General features: G+C 49.4%; 1 protein-coding gene across 1 annotated transcript in view; it reads right to left on the bottom strand.

The window, feature by feature from the left end:
* Positions 1 to 25,659, bottom strand: part of PARD6G (par-6 family cell polarity regulator gamma) — a 104,500-nt gene extending 78,841 nt beyond the window's left edge. The window contains exon 1 of the mRNA XM_024754946.1: positions 25,460 to 25,659. Coding sequence (XP_024610714.1) covers positions 25,460 to 25,531 — 72 coding nt within the window. The 5' untranslated portion in view covers positions 25,532 to 25,659. The remainder of the gene's footprint in view (positions 1 to 25,459) is intronic.
* Between the last annotated feature and the right edge of the window lie 13 nt (positions 25,660 to 25,672).

The raw sequence follows: 25,672 nt of genomic DNA, 5'->3' as shown, positions 1-25,672 counted from the left end.
TAGTTTTCAACAAAATTATGAGATATACAAAGAAATAGGAAAAAATGGCCAGAGTTAAATAAAACAGTCAATGCAAACTGTCCCTGAGGGTGCCCAGAAGTTGCACTTACTAGACAAAGATTTTTAGATAAGCTACTATAAATATGTTCAAATTAAAGGAAACCATGTATAAAGACTAAAGGAAACCATAAAACAATGTCTCACCACTAGAAAATAATAGAGACTAAAATCATTTTTAAAAAAAGAACCAAACAGAAATTCTAGAGTTGAAAATTATAATAACTGAAATGAAAAATTCCCTAGAGGGACTCAGTAGTAGATTAGAGGTGGCAGAGAAAGAATCAGCAAACTTGAAGATAGGTCAATTTAGAGTATCCAGTCTGAGAAGCAAAAGAAAAAGGAATGAAGGAAAATGAACAGAGTCTCAGAGACATACTATCTGTGCCATACTATCAAGCATACCAAGAAACACATCTTGGAGAAATCCTAGAGGAGAAGAGAGAGAGAGAAAAAGGCTAAAGGATATCTGAAGAGATAGTGGCCCAAAACTTCCCAAATCTGATGAAAAAGTTTAATCTACATATCCAAAAGTTCAACAAATTACAAGTAGAATAAACTCAGTGAGACCCACATCTAGATGCATGATAGTCAAACTACCAAACTCAAAACCAAACAGAGAATCTTGAAAGCAGCAAGAGAATAACAATTTGTCATGTCCAAATGATCCTCAATAAATTAACAACTGACTTCTCATCAGAAACCACGGAGGCTAAAATGCTGCGGAATGACATGTTGCAACTTGTGGGTAGAAAAAAGAATGTCGGCCAAGAATTCTATATCCAGCAAAACTATCCTTCAAAATGAAGGAGAAATGAGACATTCTTAAATAAACAAAAACTGGGAGAATTTGTCACTAGCAGAACTGCCTTACAAAATACTAAAGCCATCCTTTAGGCTGACATGAAAGGACACTCCACATTAACTTAAATTCACATGATGAGATAAACAGCACTGTTAAAAGTAACCACATAGGAAAAAAAAAACTACATAGGTATGTACAAATGTGTTGTTGTTTGCTTGTAACTTTTTCTTCTCTCTGATTAAAAGACAAGTGCAAGGACTTCCCTGGTTTCGCAGTGGTTAAGAATCCGCCTTAGCAGAAACTAGCACACCATTGTAAAGCAATTATACTCCAATAAAGATGTAAAAAATCTGAAACATAAAAAAAACGATGAATGTTGGAAGCTTCAATATTCCACTTTCATTACAAAATAGAACTAGACAGAAGATCAAAAAGGAAATAGAGGACAACACTAGACCTAACAGTCTATACAATATGCCACCAAACAACTGTGGAATGCACATTCTTCTCAAGTGAACATAGAACATTCTCCAGGATGGACCACATTTTAGACCCTAAAACAAGTCTTAATAAATTTAAAAGGATTGAAATTATACAAAAATATGTCTTCCAACCAAAATGGAATGAAATTAGAAATCAATAATAGAAGGAAATTGGGGAAATTCACAAATATGTGGAAATTAAACAACACACTCCTAAATAACCAATGGGTTAAAGAAGAAATCACAAGGGATATTAGCAAATACAGAGATTAAAGAAAATGAAAACATACTGCAGCAAAATTTATGGGAATCAGCTAAAGCAGTGCTTAGAGGAAATTCACAGCTATAAACACCCATAGTAATAGAAGAAGAAAGATATCAAAACAATAACCTAAACTACCACCATTAGAAACTAAAAAAGCACAAAAAGAACCCAATGCAAGCAGAAAGTAAGAAATTATAGAGATTAGAACAGAATGAATGTGATAGAGAATAGAAAAAAATATAGAAAATAACAAAACCAAAAATTGGTTCTTTGAAAAGATCAAAGATCAACAAAAGTGACAAATCTTTAAGTAGGTGGACTAAGAGAAAAAGAAGATTCAAACTACTAAAATCAGGAGTGAAAGAGGAAACATTACTATTGAGCTTAAGGAATTAAGAAGGATCACAGGCATCCCAGTAGTAACAATCACACCTAACACCCAAGAAACTCCTTGAGGAATCGACTGGCTCTAGAACTGGTACACAAAATACCTAAGATGAGCCTAGGAAATTTTATAACACCAGAAAGTGCTGAAAACAGAAACAAAACACATCATCATGGGGGTATGTCAAAGGAAACAGGAACCAACTGAAAAAGCTCCCAATTGCTGAAGCTGGAACCATATGAGCAACAAGATCAATAAAGTATACTGGATTATAACTCAGCATACAAAATAAACGTCCATAATAAATGGTGAATAAATAAATGGGAGAGAAGAGACAGACCTCCCATGCAGAATAACACCAAATAATTTACGTAGATACACCAACTTCAAGGAGGTAGAACATAACTCCTTAAGTGTAGGCTGTACACAGAGTTCATTCCAAAGAATACAGTATGGAAAGGGAGAGAAAGAGTAACTTTAAGTGGAGAAATCTGGCAAACATTCTCAGCCAGGTCATCAAGGTCAACATCGACAGTGATAAGCCATGTTGACAGCATGTACCCTTGATGTGGTGTGATGAAAATGGCACTTTACCTCTGTGGTCTTCCTCCCCAAAACCTATAATCCCAGTATAATCATGAGAAACACAACAGGCAAATCCCAACTGAAGGATAATCCACAAAGTATCTGACCATTACTCCTTCAAACTGCTGAGGTCGCTGCTTGAGCTGCTACAACAAAATACCATAGACTGGGTCGTTTAAACGACAAATATTTTTTCCTCACAGTTCTAGAGGCTGGGAAGTCCAGAATCAAGGCGCTGGCAGATTCAGTGTTTGGTGAGAGCTCTCTTCCTCATTTGCTGATGGCCGCCTTCTTACTGTGTGTCCTCACATGATGGAGAGCTCATGCATCTTTTCCTCTTTTTATAAGGACATTAATTCCATCATAAGGCTTCTACCCTGATAACCTAATCTAACCCTAATTACCTCCCAAAGGCCTCATGCCTCCAAATACCTACAGTCAGACTGGGGATTAGGGCTTCAACATATGAACTGAATTCAACATTCAATTCATAGAGGTAATAAAAAGCAAAGTCAGAGAAATGGTCATGGTCAAGAGGAGCCTAAGGAGACATCACACAAATATGACGTGGTATCCTGTACAGGATTTTGAAACATTAGGCTAAAAAGAATACTAGGTGAGAACTAAGGAAAAATAAAGTATGTATTTCATTTAAATGTATCAATATTTACAGACTATAACAAATGTCCCATTAGATTTTATTTTATTAACATTAGACGTTAATAACAGAGGAAACTAGATGCGGCACATATATGGAAACTCTCTGTACTACCTTTGCAACTTCTCTGTAAATCTAAAGCTGTCCTAAAATTAAAAGTTTATTTTTTAAAAGTATGACAAGGGAATACTACTAATAACTGTGTGTCAACAAATTTGATAACCGAGATGAAAAGGACAAATTGCTAGAAATACACAGATTACCAAAACTGACTCAAGAATAAATAGACAATCTGATTAAACTTACTGCAAGGTATTTATTTAATTTTCAAACTGCCCACAAGAAAAGCCGATGCCCATATGGCTTCACTGGAGAATTCTAGTAAACATTTACAAAAATAATACCAATCCTTCACAAATCTTCTAAAAAGTAAAAGAGGAAGGAACATTTTCCAACTTATTCTATGAAGTCAGTATTACCCTGGCAAAGCCAGAAAAAGACATTACAGGAAAAGAAAACAACAAATCAATATCCACTGTGAACAGAAACACAGAAATTCTCAACAAAATACTAGCAAGCTATATCCAGCAAAGGACTATATAGAAAGGACAATACATCACGACCAGTGAGATTTATCATAGGAACACAAGGTCAGTTTAACACCTAAAAATCAATGTAGTATATAATAGCAATAAAGAGCAAAGCCACGTGATCATCTCAAAAGATGCAGAAAGAGCATTTGACAAAATCTGACACCTTTTAATGATCTAAAATACTCAATGAATTAGGAATATAAGGGGACTTCTCCACCCTGATAGAGGGCATCTAAGAAAACTCACGTGTAACCTCTGGAAATTAATAAAGGAGACCTCAACTAAAATTAGAGTCAGGAATGACCTGTAGAGGGAGCTCTCACGCATTCTCACTCACCATCATTTGCATGCCCTGCATTTCATGTGTATGCCCCACAGGAAGAAGCATACCTTGCACTCCCAGACAGGAAGTGACTACATTACTATCCCAAAGGAAGAATTTCTCCTTGCTCAGCAACAGTTCAGCCAATGAGAAACATCACAGCTCGACCAAGGAGAAGCCATCACCATCCTGAACTTCTACCTTCCTCCAATGAACTTTCATTTAGAACAGCCCCTGCAGCTTCCCCATTTTCCCCATAAAAGCAGACTCCCTTTGTTCTCTGGACATGCCTGTGGTTTGCCATAGACTGCATGTCTCAAATTGCAATTTTTTTGCTGTTCCCAAACAAACCCTATTTGTTGGTAAAGTAACTGCTTGTTTTAGGTTAACACCTCACACTTAACGGTTAAAGACAGAATGATTTCACCCTGAGATGAGGAACAAGAAAAGAATTTCCACTTTCACATCTACTATTTAACACTGTTCTACAGGTTCTACCAAGGGCACTTAGGGAAGACAATAAAGGACATCCAGATTGGAAAGGAAGAATTAAAAATACGTCTGTCCCCATCTGATATGTCCTTACATGTAGAAAGTCCTAAGGAATCTGGAAGAATTAATTATTAGACCTAATAGATGAGTTCAGCACGGTTGCAGGATACAGTATCAACACACAAATATAAATTTATTTCTGTACACTAGCAATGAACAATCTGAAAATGAAATTAAGAAAATTTCACTTACAATAGCATCAAAAAGGATTAAAGTATTTAGGAATAAATCTAATAAAAGAAGTGAAAGAAAGACTTGTACACTGAAAACTACAGAATAGTGTACAGAATACTGTTGAAAAATTAAAGAAGAACTAAATAGTGTGAGCACATATATGGATATCTAAAAAGGACAAAACAAAACAGCTTTTAATTCATAAAGTCAGACGACTAATACATTAACAACAATTCCCTGATGAGTTCCCATTTTGTCAAATATTTTTCTCAAAGTTATCGGCAGGTGTCTCCAGGGAGCAGATGGCTACCTATGGCATGAAAGGAAGAGGGGGGGAAGGAAGAAAGATCTTCAATGCTTATGAAGTGCAAGACTTAATACTGTTAAGATGGCAACAATCCCCAGCTTGACTGCAAATTCATTTCAAGCCCTATGAAAATCCTAGCCGCCCTTTTGCAGTAACTGGCAAGCTGTTCCTAAAACTTATATAGAAATGCAAGGGACCCAGAAAATCCAAAAGATTCTTGAAAAAGAAGAACAGGGAGGACTCACACTTCTTAATTTCAAAACTTACAGACTAATGCTGGCAAAGAAGTAGACATATAATCAATATTATAGAATTGGGAGTCCAGGAAAGTAATCCTTATATTTGTGATCAATTGATTTTTGACAAGAACGCTAAGGCAATTCGGTAGTGGAAGAGAATAGTCTTTTCAACAAATGGTGCTGAGGCAATCTGATACTCACAGGCAAAACAATGAAGCTGGACTCCTGCCTCACATCATATACAGCTAAACTAAAACTGGATCACAGACGTAAATGTGAGAGCTAAAATTATAAAACTCTTAGAAGAATACATAGGATTAAATTTATTACTTCACTTAGGCAATGATTTCTTCGCTATCATACTAAAAGCATAAGCAACAAAAGAATAAATTAGATAAACTGGCCTTCGTCAAAACTGAAAGCGTTCTGCATCAACAAAGTGAAAAGATAATCTACAGACCGGGAGGAAAATGCTGCAAATCATATGTAATGTACTTGTACCAAAAATATATAAAGACCCCTTAAAACTCAACAACGAAAAGACAAACAACCCTATTAAAATGGGCAAAGGACTTGAACAGACATTCCTCCAAAGAAGATATACACATAGCCGATAAACACATGAAAAGAGCTCAACATCATAAGTCATTAGGAAAATGCAAATCAAAACTGTAATAAGCCACCATTTCATCCACTGTGATGACTACAATCAAAGAGATAGATGACAGGGAATTGCCTGGCGGTCCAGTGGTTAAGAATCCACGTTTCCACTGCAGGGGGCATGTGTTAGATCCCTGGTCAGGGAACTAAGATCCCACATGCCATGAGGTGCAGGCAGAAAAAAAAAGAGAGATAGATGACAATGTGTTGGTAAGAATGTGAAGGAGTCTGAACTCTCTCATACATTTCTGGTAGGAATATAAAATATGTGTCTGTTTTGGTAATCAGTTTGGCTCCTAAAAATGTCGAACAAAGAGTTGCCACGTGGCCCAGAAATGTCACCCCCAGGTATGTACCCAAGATTAATGAACACATAAAAACTTGTACACGGATGTTCACAGCAGCCAAAGAGTGAAGAGTATCCCCATGTCCATCAGCTGAGGAACGGATAAACAAAAAGTGTGTATACCCTATTAGTGACTATTACTCAGCCATAATAAGGAATGAAGTATGATACACGCTGCGACAAATTTGAACCGTGAAACATTATGGTTAATGAAAGACGTCAGACACGTAAGACCATATACTGTATGAGTCTATTTATATGAAATGTACAGAATACGCAAATTCATAAAGAAAGCAGACTAGTGGTTTCTAGGGACTAGAAGTAGAAAGGAATTGAGAATGGCTGCTAATAGGTATGGGGTTTCTTTTCGGGGTGAAGAAAATGTTCTAAAATTAAATAATGGTAATGATTGCACAACTCTGTGAAAATACTAAAAACTACTGAATTTACACTTGAAAGGTATGAATTTTATTTCGTATAAATTACAGCTTATAGAGCTGTTTTTGTAACTTTCACTCCAAAGAATAAGCTTTTTAAACCGCCAATTGAAGGCTTATTGGCGGTTGCGTTGAGAAATACGGAAACCCCGGAAGACGGTGGTGGACTGGCTGGTGCACACGGAGGCTCGGCTTTTGCCCCAGGCAATCCCCAGAGACCAAGGGTCCAAGCATCGGCTGCCCGCACACCTCAGTTTAGAAGACGAAGACTTACAAAGAACTCAGGGAAGCCTGCCCCCCGCCCCGCCGCCATTACTGCTGGCCCTTGCCGAGGAGAACAGGATGTGAGACTTCGTCCAAGCTGGTAGGGCAAGCTTTTCCAGTTCGAATTGGTCCAACAGCGTAGAGCTGGTAGGGAAGACAGAGGGCAGGCACTCTGAACAGGGCAGAACTTGCCTCCTTCACACGCCCATCTCCACCCTGACCCCAAACTGCAAAAGGCCCTCAGTCCCTCTCATCCAATTTAGAAGCTAAAGCTCCATACGAATGACGTTTTTGGAGCCACAAGGCTCTGGCAATACAAATGTATTTTCATCATTCAATGTCACGTGACTCCAAGGTTAGTTCATTACCATTACCATAATTATCTCTTACTTTCCAGGTTAAAAATATTAAAAATGAAAAATTTTCTTGATACCTAAGGATTTCTCTCTACAGTTATCCACATGTTTAAATAAATCCCTCTTGCATGGAAACATATTTAATTCAGAGCGTGAAAAGCTCATTTGGTGTGCACTGCAAGTCTTGTTAGCTGTCTTTACGCCCACAGTTAAATCATAAGCTTCCCTAGTGGAAGTGCACTTCCAAGCTCCTATGCTGAGGGTCTCAGAGAGAGAGATTTGCCCAAAGCCATAGAGCTACGTGACTCCAGGCTGGAAATAAAGCCCATTTTCTGACTCTGCTCCCGTGTTCCATCTGCAGCAGTAAGCTGCTGCCACTTCAAGCCACCAAAAAGTTCATTCTTTTCACAACTGAAATCATGGTCCCAGGTTTCATCTTAAACTCACTTAGCTACTCTTTGCTTAAAAACTCTAAAATGGCACACTTTTGATAATTAGATGCAGCTCTGGCTTAATACCATTCCCAAAGAAACTGAGTCAAGCAGCTGCCATCCTCCTGTGGTCTAACACCAAAGGCAAGGGTAGGAGAATGATAAATGGTATTGTCTTCTCACCTAGGTCCTTTCCCACTGTTGTCTTTCTAACTAGGGAGGGCTCCTAGGGCCTGAACCCCGCGTGATGTCCCTCGACGGCCCCCGGCGGGGGGCAACCAATCACCATTTCCATCAGTCGGGCGAAAGCTGTGGGAGGTAAAGGTGCACCCGTGGCTGTGTCTCTAACAGCTATATGGGGGCAGGAAACGCACCACACTACTGTTACGTTCAAGCTGCCCCCTCCTAGATGTGGGCAGCTAAAACCCAGAGGCAAAGGGGCACTTGGTCACTCTTTGCCACAGCGTCTGAGTCAACCACCCCCAAGCCCCAGCTCACCTCCCCTTTCGGGTTGCCTTTCACAAAAAAGGGGAATTGAACTTTAAGGACAAAGGTCTGTAACTCTGAATTTCTATCCTCCTTCATCATTTCCTTAAGATACTCTGCTGTTTTTAAAAAAGCATCCTTTCCTCTCCTGCATGCAACTCACGGTAATCTTCGCCTCGGAGGCAGTCAGAAAAGCCGACCGCATGTGCCTGTGAACACAGTCACTCTGGAGAAACCAGCAAGATTCATGCTGGACCGAAAAAGGGGCGGAAACGCCAAGGGCTGGTGTCTGGTATGACACTTGAGGTGCCACTGGAGCCCAGGGCTCACCGTCCTGCGGCCGTTCCAGTCCTGCCTGGGCCGGGAGGGACAGCTGACTGAGAGAGCTCTGCGCTCGGGAGAGGACGCTCCTCCAGGCTTCTCCAACATGCGTGCTTTTTACAATTAGGATCACACAGTTTGGTACATTTATCTTTATGGTTTGAATGGGATAGAACCATACAGCTCAAAATTCAGAAGGAATCCCAGCCACCCAGTGTCCCCTCCACAGGAGCCAATGATTTTAGCTGTAGTGCCTTCCAAAGGCGTCTCCTGCATGTAAGCGCAGTACCTGTGGCCTGTGCCCATATTCCCTCTTTTTTAAACAGGAGCACATTGCATGCACTGATCTACTCTATGCATTCCCACTGACCTGCTGTACTTGAAAAACATTCTTTTACTGAATGCTTGTGGTCCCATGAGGTAGGTATCTCAAACTTGCACGTCATCTGGCTCCTGGCTTGTAAGGTGCCCACAAGGTGCCCACAGGGGCGTGATGAGGTATTGTCAGACTCACCAGGCAAGGCCAGAGGAGCCAGGCATTAAGGAGGAGTCTTTACCTGTTGAAATCTGCTTAGGAACTGAGTCACTTATAAGCTACCCCCCAAACCCCAAGCAGCCACAAACTTTCAATTACCGTATGAGCGAAAGCAGGAGCCTGCCACCAGACCGTGAGGGCAGGGTCTGTCTGCCGCAGCCTAGCACGGTCCCTGCTATATGGTAGGCACTCAAATCTTTATTGAATTAATGAAATAAACCTGTGTTAACCAGCGTCAAAATAAAAGTCTATAAGCTGACATTACCGGACAAAACAGGAATGCAGCAGATGTGAGCACGGAGTCACCAAGCAGGCCCCGCGCCTCAGGCCAGCCCTGCCACATCCCAGCAACCTGAAGCTGAACGCCAGCCCGCCCCTGCCCGCCACGTGTCAGCACAAAAGTGAAGACACCTTCACCAGCAAAGGCACTGTTTCAATGAATATTTGCAAAGGGGCGTGACCTGGCAGGTGTAACAGACTCTGGCTGTGCCTCTGCTTCAGAGGGCACACAGCTCAACATCAAGTACCAGCTTTAGGACACAGAGGCTCAGGGGGTCTCAGACCCAGTGGCTGCCTGAAGGTGTGCCCTCCGCTAGAGACCACGCGGTGGGCACCCTGCATTTGCGGCAGGAAGGTAGACCCCGAGCCTCTAGGCCGCTCCCACCACTGCCCGCCCCACTCCCTCCCTGCAGCAGAACTGACCCTAGAAAGAGGAGAACATCCGAAGCATCGTTTGCTTTTGCCGCTCCCTTTCACAAGAGAGGCCCCAAGAACCACCAGGACACTTTTACAAAAGTGTCGTTTCACGTGACATGTGTCTCCATTCATGTGAACTCACTCCTCCAAACTACCAAGTAGGAACTTTTTTTTTTTTGATGTGGACCATTTTTAAAGTCTTTATTGAATTTGTTACAATATTGCTTCTGTCTTATGTTTTGGTTTTTTTGGCCTCGAAGCATGTGGATCTTAGCTCCCCGACCAGGGATAGAACCCGCACCCCCTGCACTGCAAGGAGAAGCCTTAACCACTGGACCGCCAGGGAAGTCCCCCAAGGAGGAACTTATTCATTGAAAAAATATTTTCATGAGCTGGACTTTATAGCTTCAAAAAGAAAACTATGGTCTCCATTTTATCCCCACTGACCCTGGCATAGAGCAGGCACTCAAAGTACATCTGCTGAGTGGACAGCTAGTAATAAGGTATGGCCCCCGCTCTCACTCACGCAGAGAATATCCATGGAGAGGTTCCAAGAAACAGGTACCACCCCTCACACTGGGGCACGTGAGTGAACAAAACAGAAAAAATGCCTGCCCTCATGAGACTTACATACTAGAGAGGACAGGCAGCAAACAGTAAAAATAGTGAATAAGCAGATCCTATAGTGTGTAGGAAAGTGGTAAGTGCCATGGGGAGAAGGAGAGAATGTAAGGAGATGGGCTGATGGAAGCCACGTGTTTTCCATAACCTGCCGGAAGCTACGTAGGAGCACAGACCATGGCAGCTCAAAGGCCTGCTGGATCCCTTCCACAGGGCCTGGACAGGTCGCCCCGGCGCTACAGCTCTCTGGGCTTGCGGCTGTAGGATGCGGCTACCTTAAGGTTTTATGCGCACAGAGCAGGTTCGCTGCTTCTGGCCACTGTAACAATTTAACCATTACTGTGAAAGCAGTGCTTTCCTTCAAAACTCTTCAGGGCTAGGCTCTTCCCAGTGATCCTGAGACTCTGCCCTGATCTTGAGGGACCAAGGAGGATGCTAGATGCTAAATCTTCTCATTCCAATCCCCACTGACTGCTCCCTGGCAGCGGCCTGGGGCTGAAGCACCCAGGATTCCTCGGCTCATTTTCCTACTGTAAAATGTGTTTCTCTTGAAGATACCTGAGGGTTATCCGGGGGGCTACTATGTTCTTCCACACACGAACGACCCCTTATAAGTAAAGGCTGTCTTACAGCGCAGACTTCAAACGACGCACACACGTTACCCAGCCTTCTCACTGCAGGAAGCGACCCAGCGCAGCACCCTGGATCCTGCGGTAGAGGCTCCGCCCCCAGGCGACCCCACCCCGGGGCACCACCCCATACCAAGGCCACCACCCCCGGCCCCTTAGGTGAGAGCAATCACAGGAAAAGAAGCACAGGTAGATTCTGATAGAAAATCTTCATCAAAATACGGTGAAAAACGGAAACTGTAAAAGCTCGTCAAACAGATGAAGCACGAGCGCAGGATGAAAGACGATGAAGCCAACAGAGGTGCTGTTTCAGCGCTCAAGGAAGCCTTTACAATATGGAAAGTGAAAGAAAACACAACCCGACGGTAAATCCACGGTGTGATCCCAATCAGGTTGAAAATTACCTGGGTGCAACACAGAACAAAGCAGCAAGGCCCCACCCCGGGCCTGGGACTCCCGCCTAAGCCAAGAGCCCAGGGAGCTGCGTACACCTGGCCCACCTCTGGCTCTCTGGGCTGGGCCCAGGCACAGGGAGTCAGAACCTGCATTCTCACAAGATTCCCAGTGACCCGGGTGCACACTAGAGTCTCAAAGGCAGTGTCGTAAACATCCCAGTAAGCATCTTGCCAGTGACCGCTATGGGCTACTTTTTTTTTTTTTGTGGTACGCGGGCCTCTCACTGCTGTGGCCTCTCCCGTTGCGGAGCACAGGCTCCGGACGCGCAGGCTCAGTGGCCGTGGCTCACGGGCCCAGCCGCTCCGCGGCACGTGGGATCCTCCCGGACCGGGGCACGAACCCGTGTCCCCTGCGTCGGCAGGCGGACTCTCAACCACTGCTCCACCAGGGAAGCCCTGGGCTACTTTTTAGTACTCATTCATTCATTCAACAAGATTTCACTGAATGCCCAATACGGGCCAGGCCCTGCGCCAGTGATGAGCGTCTTCGTGAGGCTGATGGTTTAGCTTGAAAGCCCAACACTGAGACGCTGAACAGTAATCACACGTGCAAATGTGTAATGACAAACTGAGAAACGTAAACGAAGAAGTGGCATGACACAGGTCCTGGTTTAAACTGTGCGCACGAGGAAAGCAACAAGCAGATGGAGAAGGGGCTGCAGCACATCACCCACGTGTGGCCCGAAGGAGCTCCCAACAGCCCAGGCACCGGGGGGCAGGACCTCGCTGTGTGCACGAGGAGGCTGCCGGGGCAGCCCTGTGGGCTGTGACCTACGTCCTGCTCTTCATCGGGGTGGGTCCTGGAGTCACAATCAACACGACATTCCAACCATAAAAGATCTCAGGAGCGTACATTCGTAGGGTAAACGCCAGCACCTCGGGACCATTTCAGGACGGGGCCAAGGAGCATGTGTACACATGCCACGTGGAAAACTGTGGAGAGACCTCCATTTATGGGATGATCAGGTAGCACAGGCTGTCCTCCTAACGAGGCATCTGTCAGAGCGTGGGACCTGCCGTGGGACGACCTCCTGGGCTGACACGCTGGGACAGTTTAAAATCGGGCCACAGACCTGTGAGTCAGATGGGGCGGAGCCTGGCCCCCTGCCGTGCCCCGTCCACCCACCTCAATCCACAGCAACGATGGCCCAGCTGTCGGCGCCTGCAGAACTGCTCAGACAAGCACCAATTCCTGCACGAGGCTGCCAGACAGCTGCTGGGGCCTGAGAACCCACTGCACTTGTGGTCACCTCTACGAGCCCCACGTGTGCCCCAGACAGGTGGGCACGCACTCCTCTGCTCACGAATGCGTGGCCGGCACCCGTGGACCCAGTACTGCTAAATGTAGCGGTGGGGCAGGGTTGAGAGTGGAGGAGAGATTTAGGAATATGGCCTGTGGTCCCTGCCTGGCAGGGGTTTCCACGGTGGTAGAGGAGGTGTGGTGGGCGCCAAGCTCTGCGTGCATGCTCTACGTGACCCTGACGGCGACCCTGAGGTGTCACTGTTCCCATTTTACAGACCAGGAGACTGAGGCCTGGAAGGATTCCATAACAGTGCACGGGTACAAGGCTAGTAAATGAAGGAACTGAGGCTAATACAGGGGAGAATTTAGACAAGACCTAAAGAGCGCCCATGGTGTGGGTGAGAATTCCAAGGGACAGGGACGCCCTACGTGGGAAGGGACGGCACCCAGACCAGCTGACAGCGTGGACAGAGGGGGGCCATGGTGGCGTTAGCAGCATGAACCAGAGTCGGGCTGCTCTAGAAGCTGGGGGTAAACATGCAGGGAGACCCTGGTGTTGAGGTGGGGCTGGCGGACTGGAAGGTCCACCTGGGCCAGAGTGTGGAGGCAAATGCCAGGGTGCTCATCTGTCTTTGCCTTCACAGAACTTTCCTGGAACAGAAATCCGCTCAGGCAGAGGACTGGAGCCCCAGCTGAGTGGGGAGGCAAGGTCACGTTCGGACATGAGCTCAGGGTGCATGGAAAACCGTTAGTGTCCAGGGAGGGGATGGGCTGAGGCGGGACGCTGCCTGGGCCCGTGGTAGCTTATCACACAAAAGGCAGAGTCACCGAGAGCGAAGGCTCTGGACCAGTGTACTAGGTTCAAAGTCCTGACTCACCTTGACTGGCTGGGTGACTCGATAATTTCGACTTCTCCAAGCCTACCTCCTCCTTTGTAAAAGAGGGACAAAGCATATTCCTCGTAGGGTTGTTGTGAGAGCTGAATACACATCCATGTGCTGCTCGGAGTGAGATTCCAGCAAACAGCAGCTAGTCACCAGCTCGCCCTCGATCAGCTTTGCTCCCGGAGCTTTTGCTCTTCTTGGCCAAGCACGCGTGGAGAAGTTCTGCACTGAGCTAGACCTTCCGCACGCATTCCCAGGGCTGTACTGAGCCCTTCTCAAAGCGTCAGACTGGCCAGCATCATGAAGTGAGACTTTGGCCAGTGTGGGTTTATAAATGACAGAGCAGGAAGCTCGCGGGCCCCCACAGCAGCGTCCCCTCCTTCAGCTGAGCCACCTTCCTAATTTCTGAACGCGAGCCACGGCTTCCATAGGCCCTGTCCCTTCCGCCACTGGCAGGCAGTTGTCGTTCAGGGCATCTTTCACAGTGAAACCACCTTTTTATAACTCTGGGAGAGAAAAGCGGTGCTCAGGAGTGTGACCCTAACCCCGATCTCTGGATGGGGACTCCGAGCTAAGCTAAGCAGGCGCTGCCCACCCCCAGCCTTGCAATCCAAGGGGCCTCCACTGAGTCACTCGTCCAGTGCGCTAGGGACCTGGGAGGTCACCGCTAACACTGACCACAGTTGCAAAGAGCCTCTGCAGTGCTACAGAGGAAAAGGCTCTCCCTGTGCCCTCCCCATCTCCCTCCAGTCAGACTGTACACAGGCCAGAGCTCGTGGGGCTGCCGAGGAGAGGGGACTTCACAGGATGCAGGAGGGATATTTAAGAAGCAGTGCAGCCCTGAGCTGGTGTCCAGGAGGTGCTGGGGAGGAAGGTGGAGAGACACATGCTGTGACTTCAGAGCACGTCTGGACCAGGTAGGTGTTGTCTGTCTTCCATGAGGTGGAACCAGGGGATAATAACTAGATGGGAAGCAGGATGGCACAGCAATTGAGGGTTTAAGATCTGATTCTGCCACTTGGCTGGGGCCTTGGCTGGGCGAGCTAACAGCCTGGTCAAGACCCCGGGTCCTCCCCTCTACAGCCCATGTATAAGGTGTCATGAGCGTCAAGGAAAACATCTGTGACGAGCACCCGGCAGAAGGGCCGGCAGGAAGCGGGTACACAGCCGATGCTCCAAGAAGGGAAGCTGCAACCATGAGACGCCACTGAAACTGACGAGAGAAGGTCACACCTGCCTGGACTCTCCTCCAGGTGAGGTCAGGGAGGGAGCCCAGAGACTGCGCTCCCCAGAACCTCACTCCAGGAAGCGCTGCAGGGCAACCCCGATAGCACATGCTTGCCCACTCTCAAGGGCTGGTCCCTGCGGATCCTCAGCCTGGCGGTGACCAGAGTCTGTGGCCCACCACCGGGTGGGCTGACAGGAGGCACCACCGATCAGCAGTGCGGTCGCATTCCTGGGAAACCGCTCCCAGTTCGGGGCGGCGGTGCACAGGACCGGTGACTCCGAGCTCGAGGCGAGCAGGGACAAAGCTGCTCCAGGGCAGCTCCTCTCCGGAGAACCCGCGACACACTGCTTCCCACAGGAGCGTCCAGACGTACGGGCTTCTGCATCCCCTTCCAGGCCAAAGGAGCACGTTCCTGTGAAATCTGGGTGCCCCGCTCGTCCTGCGCCTGTAGCTGCTGCCAGGAGTCAGGGGCCGCCTCCTCCTCTGTGCGAAGGACCTTTGTGCAGGCAGAGCAGTTTGCCCCACAGCAGCGGCCCGTCATCATTCCAGGCCAGCGAGGGAAGTAAGGGCAGGGTTGTGGGTGGGGAAGCAGTCGCTCAGGCCCCCAAGCATGGAAAACAGGACGCGAACATCCCTTTAGTCTCCCAGTTCCTCTAGCATAGCTGACCATGGAAAGACGGCCGCTAATGGTCCTCACAGTTCTTTGCCACAGCCCTTAACCAGGGACCCCAGGGTCCTTCCACGGCAACACGCACCCCCAAAGGAGGCCGTCGGGGGGGCTTTCTGCCCCTGTGCATCAGTGCCCCACGTCCTGTCTCGGAAGCAAAGGCACAGAGAGATCTGCTCTGTAGACTGACGGACATACAATCCAGCTTTCGACAGGCACACTCACGCCGTGAAACGGAAAATAAACACGCCGGATCACTAGGCAGGACTTTCAGGGAGAGCGAAGAAATTCCCGAAGGCAAAGGGTGCGGCTCACCAACATCCTCAGGTGTGCGAGTGGTGAGCTGCAGGGCGACACAGGGACACCCCTAGGTGAAGGCCACGTGAAGCTCCTGGCTCCACAGCCCGCCACGGTCAAGGCCGCCGTGGGGGTCTTCGTTCCGCGTGGGAAACTCAGACAGTTTTCAAAAGGACGACTGTGCACCGTCACCAAAGAGACCGTGGCAGAGGCAGACCACACGCGCACGGACACCAAGGGGGGAGGTGGCGCGCTGCAGACCACACGCGCACGGACACCAAGGGGGGAGGTGGCGCGGGGGCGGCGGGGGGCTGAACTGGGAGATTGGGATTGACATGTACACACTGATGTGTGTGAAACATGACTAAGAAGAACCTGCTGTATAAAAATAAACAAAATAAAATTCAAAGAAAGAAAGAGACCGTGGCACGAGCTGTCCTGGACCCGTCAAGCAGCACCAGGCCCGTCCTTGTTCATGTCGTGTCTCAGTTTCTCCCCGAGCACCTGGCCCACCAGAAGGGCCCACGCCAGGTAGTACGGGGTAAAGCGGGGCAGAGGAAGGCAGGACAGCAGCAACTCAAACTGCAGAATTAAATGAAAGACCGGGGCGGAGGTGGGCGGGGGGGGCTTCCCTGGCAGGCCAGTCCTGGCAGGACTCCACGTTCCCGATGCAGGGAGCCCGGGTTCCATCCCTGGTCGGGGAACTAGATCCCGCGTGTGTGCCGCATCTCAGAGCCTGTGTGCCACAACTGAGAGTCTGCGTGCCGCATCTCAGAGTCTGCGTCCTGCTACTAAAGATCCCGCGCTCTGCAACTAAGACCTGGCACAACCCAAATAAATAAATACATAAATATTTTTTAAAATAAATAAAGGAAGGACTAGGAAGGCCCTTCAATTCTGTAAGGCAAATTCCTCATTTGTTTGGATTCAGTAATCAACAACCTATTAATAAGCTGTGGCTCAAGGCCTTCGGGAACTCCTTAACCCTCAGAACCCTACAACAGCTGCTCCACCCAAATCCACCCAAGTCCAGGGTCGGAGCCCGCACACCTGACGCTCCAGAAGAGCCACAGTGGGCTGTGCGCTAGCCTGACCAGGGCCTCCGCCAGCCGGCCCCCAGCAGCATGGAGAACAGCTAGTGAAACTCACAAGCACGCTGAAGGGGAGCTCACAGGAGGCTTTGGCTGCCTGGACCTCCAGCAACACAGACGGATGCATAAGAATACTTTTTTTTTTAACATCTTTATTGGAGTATAATTGCTTTACAATGGTGTGTTAGTTTCTGCTGTATAACAAAGTGAATCAGTTATACATATACATATGTTCCCATATCCCCTCCCTCTTGCGTCTCCCTCCCTCCCACCCTCCCTATCCCACCCCTCCAGGTGGTCACAAAGCACCGAGCTGATCTCCCTGTGCTATGCGGCTGCTTCCCACTAGCTATCTATTTTACATTTGGTAGTGTATATATGTCCATGCCACTCTCTCACTTCGTCCCAGCTTACCCTTTCCCCTCCTCGGGGCCATCAAGTCCATTCTCTACGTCTGCGTCTTTATTCCTGTCCTGCCCCTAGGTTCTTCAGAACCATTTTTTCTTAGATTCCATATATATGTGTTAGCATACGGTATTTGTCTTTCTCTTTCTGACTTACTTCACTCTGTATGACAGTCTCTAGGTCCACCCACCTCACTACAAATAATTTCGTTTCTTGTTATGGCTGAGTAAAATTCCGTTGTATATATGTGCACATCTTCTGCACAAAGGAATACTTTGAATCCATAGAAAACAGATCTCTGCACGCACACAACACGGATGGACCCTGCGGACACAGGCTGCGTTGTGACATCGCACCTGACAACCAGCACGCTCACCTTTGGTGACAGAGACCCTGCTGGTGGTTACACTGGGGACGGGGGCTGACTATACAGCGCACGAAGGCACTTCCTGAAAGCCGAAATGTCCCACACTGTGTGTGCACGGTGCTCACCGGGTGTGCAAACACGTAAAATTTCATCAAGCCACACACCTGAGACTAGTGCACTTCCCTGTCACACACACCGCACTCCACACAGGAGATTCCCTGGTGTGAGGCGGGGCTGGAACAGTTTCCTGAAAAGGCAGCTGTTTCAGCCTTGAGGCATGGCAGAGCTTCCCGCGTAAGCCCAGGAGAGGATCAGGTTGCAGACGGTCAGCCCGTGGACCTGGGGAGGGTGACAAACTAAGAATCTAACAGGGATGGGCCATGCAGGAGGCTCCTTAAGTGGCAAAAGCTTTTCTTTTACTTCCCCCAAGTAAAAAGCTACACATATACCCCAAAATACAGAGCACATGCTCTGGCTGGGGATGGTGAGAGGAGCCCACCCGCTTGGCCTCCTCTACCAGCAAGCATCTTTGCAGAGCCCCAGAGGAACACAGTCTTGGCGAGCCGGAGAGACGGATGGTGGGGTGCGGGACACATATCCCTGGACCCCAGGAACCTGGCAAGCACTGAACTTAGGGGACAGGGAAAGGAGGCATCGAAGGTAACTGCTGTCCCAGCTGTAACAGTGAGAGCCCTGTCCTGCTACCCCTAACCTATGGGTAACACAGGGCTGCCCAGGCGCTCTGGCGGAGGAAGAAGGTAGGGCCAGTGGGGTTTACAGGGAAGAGGGGTGGGCAGCACTCGTGGAGATGCACAGGAGCTGGTTCTGATGACGTGCCCCGAGCTGGGCCCCTGCAGCTCTCAGCCTACAATTTAGCACTAAGGAAATAAGGAGACACTTACAACAGCAGCGGTGTCCACGTGGACTTTTAAATCAGCTTCCTTTGAACTTCCAAATTTTCTCTTCTTTGTTCAGCTCATCTGCTACCCCGTTCTCTCCCTTCCCCTCCGGGGCACTAGCAGGCAGATGACAAGGCCCCCGACCCCTCTCAGAGATGCCCTGGGAATAAGTCAATTGGTGAATCCAGCTTTGGTCACCTGCCCCAAAAAGCAGTTCTTTTTGCAAGTACCCTGACAGACCACTTCTGAACTAGCAGCTATCAGGAAAATCATCTGATTTCAACTCAACTAACATTTATTGGGTACCTACTGCATGCAAAGCACTGCTTGTCACATTCTAGCCGCTGAATGTTTTCCTTGGAGCGTGCTACTGAGAAAGGTAGCACAGGGAGAGAGCTAGAGTCCCCAGATGCGTACAAGTGGGGACCAGAGCCCAGCTGCTTCTGGAAGCAAGGAGGGGAGAAGATGCTCTGACTCATCTCAAAGCAACCCGTGGGGGCACCGCTGTTGCTGGCGCCAGAGAAGATAAGAGCAGCTCCTGGATGCCCGAGCACCGACTGCTCTTGCTATGTGGGCAAGACAGCCAGGATGCACCGGAAACCTCTGGTCTCAAGATGTGAAACTGTGGATTTGGTGATACTTCGGATATCAGAATGAAGGACCCCCGCATCCACGCACTCCGATATGCCCATCAGTGACTGATCCTTCATTGGATCATACGTTTTTAAGGTGAGGATACTGGCTGTCTTGGTTACCTTTGTACCTACCGCAGCACGAACCCCACACCTGTCACACTGTAGTTGCTCAGTAAATGAATACATCAACGGATGACAGGCTTTTAAGAATGACTACTGAACACTGGACTTCCCTCAAGGCCACACGGCTAGAAACTGCTCCCGGATGGAAGAAAAGTAGAGCTTCCTCCCCGCAAAGCACTAGGCCTAACCCTTCCAAACTCCAGATCCAGACAGCCCGAGAGGGACTGCCTCATTCTACACGGGGTGAGCTGTGAACACCTGCATCAGTATCCGGACCTGGACTTGAGGGCTTGTCAGAGGGAGAGGGGCAGCAGTCCTCCTCCAACAGGGCCACAGACCGTTCATGGTAAAGAGCATGGGGTCTGGAGCCGAACTGCCTGAGCTCCCTGACCTGGGCCAGGTTAGTGGAGCCACCTTGACTTTTCAGTGTTCTCTTGTGTAAGGGAGGTTATAACAGAACCCATCTGGCAAGGCTGTGATGGGGATTAATGAATTATTATCTGTAATGTATTTAGAATATATATGTATGTGGTGAACCAAATATTAAGAAATACTTCTGAATGCAACCTATACACAGAGCGCAGCATCCAGCCTGGACCATCTCTATACCCCTAGTGTGTTCAGGGCAGCCTCAGAGGAGGGCTACCAGGTGTATGTTGGGGCTAGAAAGGGGCACAGCACCTCACATTGCTCCCCAGGTTCACAGCTGAGGAGAAATCTGCCGAGAGGAAGTAGGGAGCCTATAAACATGGAAACGGCTAGTTGACCAAATGCAACTCGCAGACCCCTGAGGCCCCTTTCACAGACGCCTCTGCCATCGTCGTTCCAAGCTCCTTCCTTGCTTGCCTCTCGAAGTCCAGGAGGCCCCTTCGTGGGAAAGGGGCAGGATGCCTCTCTATTTTCGCCGATTCAGGATGTGATTCACAAACATTAGAGCTTCTGACACCTAGAAGCAACCTTGAATGGTTGCGTCTCCCAGGCCCTGACACTCCTTTCCTTCCCTAAAATTGGAAGAGCCCTCTATCTGAAATGTCATGGGTCCTAGGAAAGGGCTTGAACCCCTGCTAACTGGGGCGCCCCTAGGAACGCCCACAGGGCTTCCTGCTGCTCACAGGTCGCAGACCCACAGGAGGTGGGCCGCAACACCATCCATGCCCACCAGACTGACACTCCCCACCTGGGTCCCTGATGAGAGTCTCCTCTAGATGCAACTTCCCAAATCAAGTTACCGAACCTGTTTAAACACAGACATGCACGGATACAACAAAACCGGAATCTTAAAAGGGTGTAGCCAAACACAGAGGTGAGTCAAACTGTGTCAGGCGGTTCTCAACTGGCCCACAGGAGACAAGTGCCCAGCCACCCCATGGGGAGGGCCTGGCCCAGGCTCCAGCCCCCAGATGGAAGGGCATGGCCAGGCAGCCGACAACCTCAGCAGAGACAAGATCTGGGACCACAGGGAACACTGTCACCTAGCACCATCTGCACTGATTGGAAAATCTCCTGGGACAAGCAGCTCCATCACTCAGTAGAAAATAAGAACACTAATCAAGAGAAAAGAAGGGTGGCAGGAAACAGGCAGCTAAAAATAGACATAAAATAGCTAACAAATATAAGAATTTTCTATTCACTAATAACCCAAGAATACAAATTAAATGGGGATAGAATAAGAAAACACCCAGGACTGGAGGGAGGGAGAGGGCTAGACATGCAACAAGGTACACATGTATAGAAGAGACTTTCTAGAAGGAAATTCAGCAATATGTACTCAAAGCCTTAAAAATGTGCAGACTTTTCACTTAGTAATTTCACTTCTAGGAATCTGTCCTAAAGACATAATAAAAGTCCTGCATTGAATTAAGGGAATCAGTATTCTTTGTATACTTTTTATGATATACATTCTATATGTACTCTTTATATAAAGATTTAAATGCAAAGCTGCTATTCACAGCATTGTTTATTCTAGGACAAAACTGGAAATAACCCACTAGGATATTAGTTAGATTAATTATGGTTTACACATAAGACGGAATACTACGTAGTCATTTCAAAAATATGCTTTCTAAAATTATTAATGACATGAGAAAACACTTAACACTTCACTGCAAAGTTCAAGGCGGAAACTTGAAGGCTACAGAATAATATACCTTTAAAATATGACTCTGATTCTGTAAAACAAAGACATCTGCATGTATACATGCATATATAAAGGGTCAGAAGGACATGTGACCACACTTTGGATGTGAGAATTACCCCCTTGTGCCTGTTATGGTTTCTACATTTTCTACAATGATAATGTATTTGTTTAGAATGCAGAAAAGTCTCCAACATTATCTAAACCAAGCAGCCAAAACTGGATTAAAACCTTTAGAGGTGTTACTCTCCCCTCACACAATGAACACAACAAGCCATGGGGGTGTAAACACAGTCCTGGGTTCCTGTCACCAGCACCGTGACAAAGGCCATAAGATGAGAGAAACACGGGGAAGGGGTCAGAGGATGCAGAAGGCTTGGCCTGGTGAAGACATAAGATGGGCCTTGTAGGAGAGGGTGGTCAGGATAGGGCAGATTCTTCGAGAAAACATTTCAGGTGGGGGGAAAGCCACATAAACGGGACCCAGAGGCTGAAGACAACACGGATGAGGCCTGAGGGGTAAGGAAACTGGGACAACATGGGCCTCATTTAACACAGGGGCCTCCAGCCAGAGGGTGAGGGCTCAGTGAACAGCAGCTTGCGGACATGGGTAGCTGTGCTCCTCTAGGCTTTTCAGGCCTGTGGCTCGCAATGGCCCCGGGCGGCCTTCTGCCTTCTCCTCAAACAAGTCATCCCCAATTACTCTGCCCCTGCAGACCCCTCCCCCAGCACTGGCCTTCCTGCTGCCCCTCTGATGGGCCAAGACTTGCTCCCCTCGGCCTGAAACATGCTCCCGCAGACAGCTGCACAGCCCCTCCCCACTGCAGGTCTTACAGGGAGAGAGGAAAAAGAGTGAGTGTGAAATGGCGGCCCCATGAACCAGAACTGGGGAGTCAGAAGTGCGTGCACCTAGAGGGGTGGGATAGGGAAGGTGGGAGGGAGACACAGAGGGAGGGGATATGGGGATATATGCATACATACAGCAGATTCACTTTGTTATAAGGCAGAAACTCACACACCATTGTAAAGCAATTATACTCCAAAGTGCAGAGAAATGCAGCTGGTGGGGAGAGAAATAGATGCATCACAGGTATTAAAACAGAAATGCTGGGGGAGAGCCAGGGGCTATACGATGGGGAAGACCCACCAGGTCAAGATAATGTCTCTGCCTCCAAGGCTTTGGGAACTGACCAGCTGTGGCAGATGGCTAATGCCAAAAATTCTGAGAGGATCAGATTTTCAGACCTGATATCCTGAAATGCCACAGAATCCTGACCTGCAGTGCTTAACTCTTACAATTGTGGGTGCTCTGCGGTTTAAAAGTACTTCACATTCATTACCTCATTTGATCCTGGGGGGCTAGCGGAATAGGTACAATGACCATTTTACAGATGAAATAACTAAGGCTCAGAACAGGTAAATAACTTGTGAAAACTCCAAAGGGTAGGTGGCAGAACCGGCCGGACTCAGCTCCCGAGCACCACTTTCTCCACATACAAACCCAGGTGTTACGGTGCTACCTTTAGATGGTGGAAAGACATCGCTGTCGTAACGTCTGGCCTCTCATATTTTGACATCAGCAGCTGGACTAACGCTCCCTGCACAGATGGACTCCATGCGTGCAAGTATTCACTACCAAGTGGGTGGGTGGGAGGGCGTGTACAGACGCACGAGCCGCGTGGACCCTCTGGACAAACAGTAAGGCAAGCCCCCTCTTCCAAAAGGGCGGGGGTCAGTCGTGGTGCTGTGTGTATAACCAGCCAGCCCAGCAGGCCCCAGGCTGGTGTGGCCTGCCAGGGGTGCTCCCAAATTCAACCAAAACTCTCGCTCTGCCACTCAGCCCCGGTGGAGCATTCAATGCATCTGAACTTGAACCCAGGCTTGGGCCATGGGGCAGTGCCCCTTCTTCACTGGGGAGTCAAGAAGGTGGGGCAGCCTGAGGCAACCCGCTGGGCCACTCGAACGCCCACAGCCCCCAGTTTCCCAGGAGAGGCAAAGGCAGACACCTGCTCTCCAGTCCCCAGGGGTCCTCACAGTGTCCGCAGTGCAGAACTGCAAGATGAGGCCTGGTGAGGGCATTTCCTCCAGGGCTGTCCCTCTGGACGGACCCTCTGGAGTTGAATGTGGTCAGGCAGCTGCAAGCCGCCCGTGGCTGCTGAGCACAGGGAATGTGGCCAGTGAGACTCAGGAACAGCATGTGATGTTAATCACTTAGAACCAAACTGCCACTGTGAAAGGGCAGCAGGAGGTACCCTTGGGTTCGAAGTGGTCTGTGTTGTGACCGCGCTGGGTCTCAGGAATGAGCACACGACAAAAGTGTGTGACCCAAAAACACCCCGTGAACAAGTCTGATGAGGCCCTGGATGCGGCACTGTGATACAACATGTTACCTTTGGGGAAGTCTCTGCATTCTTTTCCACAACTGCCTGTTAATCTATGATGATCTCAAAATAAACGGTTAAAACGAAACACCACACGGGCTCAGTGGCTACTGCAGGCGACAATGAGCTCCACAAAGCCACCTTCCCACTGAGTTGAAGAAACGTCAATAATTATTTGGGGCTCCCACTCACGCCTGTCGGTTCTTCTCCCCCACGCAACTCACAGCGAGCACTTCTGATTCCGGGGATGTGGGCACTCTGGGGCTAAAAGCGGGGAGGAGTGCGGGGCGAGGGTCCCAGAATTAGCACACGGGGTAGTTAGAGATAAGGGGTTCCTAAAAAGACTGTCCAACAAGATGGTGATGAAATGCCGCAACTCACTGCAGTGGGCTTCCCGCAGAGAATCCCCCATCCTCGGAGGAAGCCCCGGAACTCCTACGCCAAAGCACCCCCCTTGGCCGGTAGGGGCAACCCAGGCAGGGGGCCGCCGAGGTTCGTCTTCCCAGAGACCGGACCGGGGCACACACGCCCCGCGACCCAAGCGTGCGCAGAGTTGGAGGTCAGAGCCCACCCTCGGGTCCGGCCCCCTCCCACCAACCACTCAGTTGCCTCCGCCTTGCTTGACCGAGGCGGGGGGCGCGCAGAGAACGGGCGAGAGCCGGATCCCAGGCAGCGGTAAGCTGGGCCCCCTCCCTCCAGGACCCTGAACAACTGCAACTCCTCCTCTGCCGCGGGGTCCACCACTGAGACCCTCGCAGACAAAAGCGTCTGCCGCGAAGTAGCCGCCCCCGCAAAGGGCAGAAGCGCCAGATCCTATCAGCCAATTACCCAAACGCGCACAGCAACCCGCAAGTTCGGGCACGCTGGGGCCGGGGCGCGGGCAGCGGGAGGGGCCGCCGGCCCGGCGCGCCCGGGCAATCTGGGCCTGGGGCGCGCCGGGAGGCTGCGGGACTGGTACAGAGGGCCGGGCCGGGGGCTGGGGGTCCGGTCCGGGGATCGGGGACCGGCTGCCCGTCTCCCCTCACCGATTCCGAGACTCCTCCGCAATGAAGGAGGCGGCGCGGCCAGGGCCCTCCCCTGGCCCGGGCCCCCGAGGCCCCTCCACGGCCCCGAATCCGAGCAGCCCCTGGGTCGCCCCGGAAATGTCGCCCCTCCACCGTGCGGCGCGCCGGGTCGCCGCCAGCTTGTGGAACAAAAGAGCCGCTCTCGCGAAGGGTCAGGCGGCCGCGCGGCCCTCCGAGCGCCGGGGCTCCAGCTGAACCCTTTCGGGCTGCCGGGCTTTGTGCGCGCGCAGGGGCGGGAAGGATCGCGGGACCCCTGCACATCCCACGGACGGCGCCGCGTTCCAAAGTTGGCGCCGGCCCGTCTCGCACCTCCCAGTCCCCTTCGGGGTGCCCATTCATTCGCGGGGGTGGGGGGAGCAGACCGCCGGCCCCCGGCTCACCTTGCTCTTGACTTCCACCGCGCTGCAGTCGTAGAAGCGCAGGGTCTGAGACTTGTGGAAACTCCGGTTCATGGTTCCGGCCCCGCTTAGCCTCGTCTTCGCCCTCGCTCCTCGCTACGGGGGCTGCAGAAGGACCCTGGGCGCAATACCCGCCGCCGCGGCCCCGACCCCGGCCCGCGCTCGCTCGGCCGCGGGGCAGCTCGAGTGCAGCGG

Source organism: Neophocaena asiaeorientalis, unplaced genomic scaffold (assembly GCF_003031525.2).
Source record: "Neophocaena asiaeorientalis asiaeorientalis breed wild unplaced genomic scaffold, Neophocaena_asiaeorientalis_V1.1 scaffold124, whole genome shotgun sequence".
NCBI lineage: Eukaryota > Metazoa > Chordata > Mammalia > Artiodactyla > Phocoenidae > Neophocaena > Neophocaena asiaeorientalis.
The sequence above is the reverse complement of the archived record's forward strand: the minus strand, read 5'-3'. Positions and strand labels throughout refer to the sequence as shown.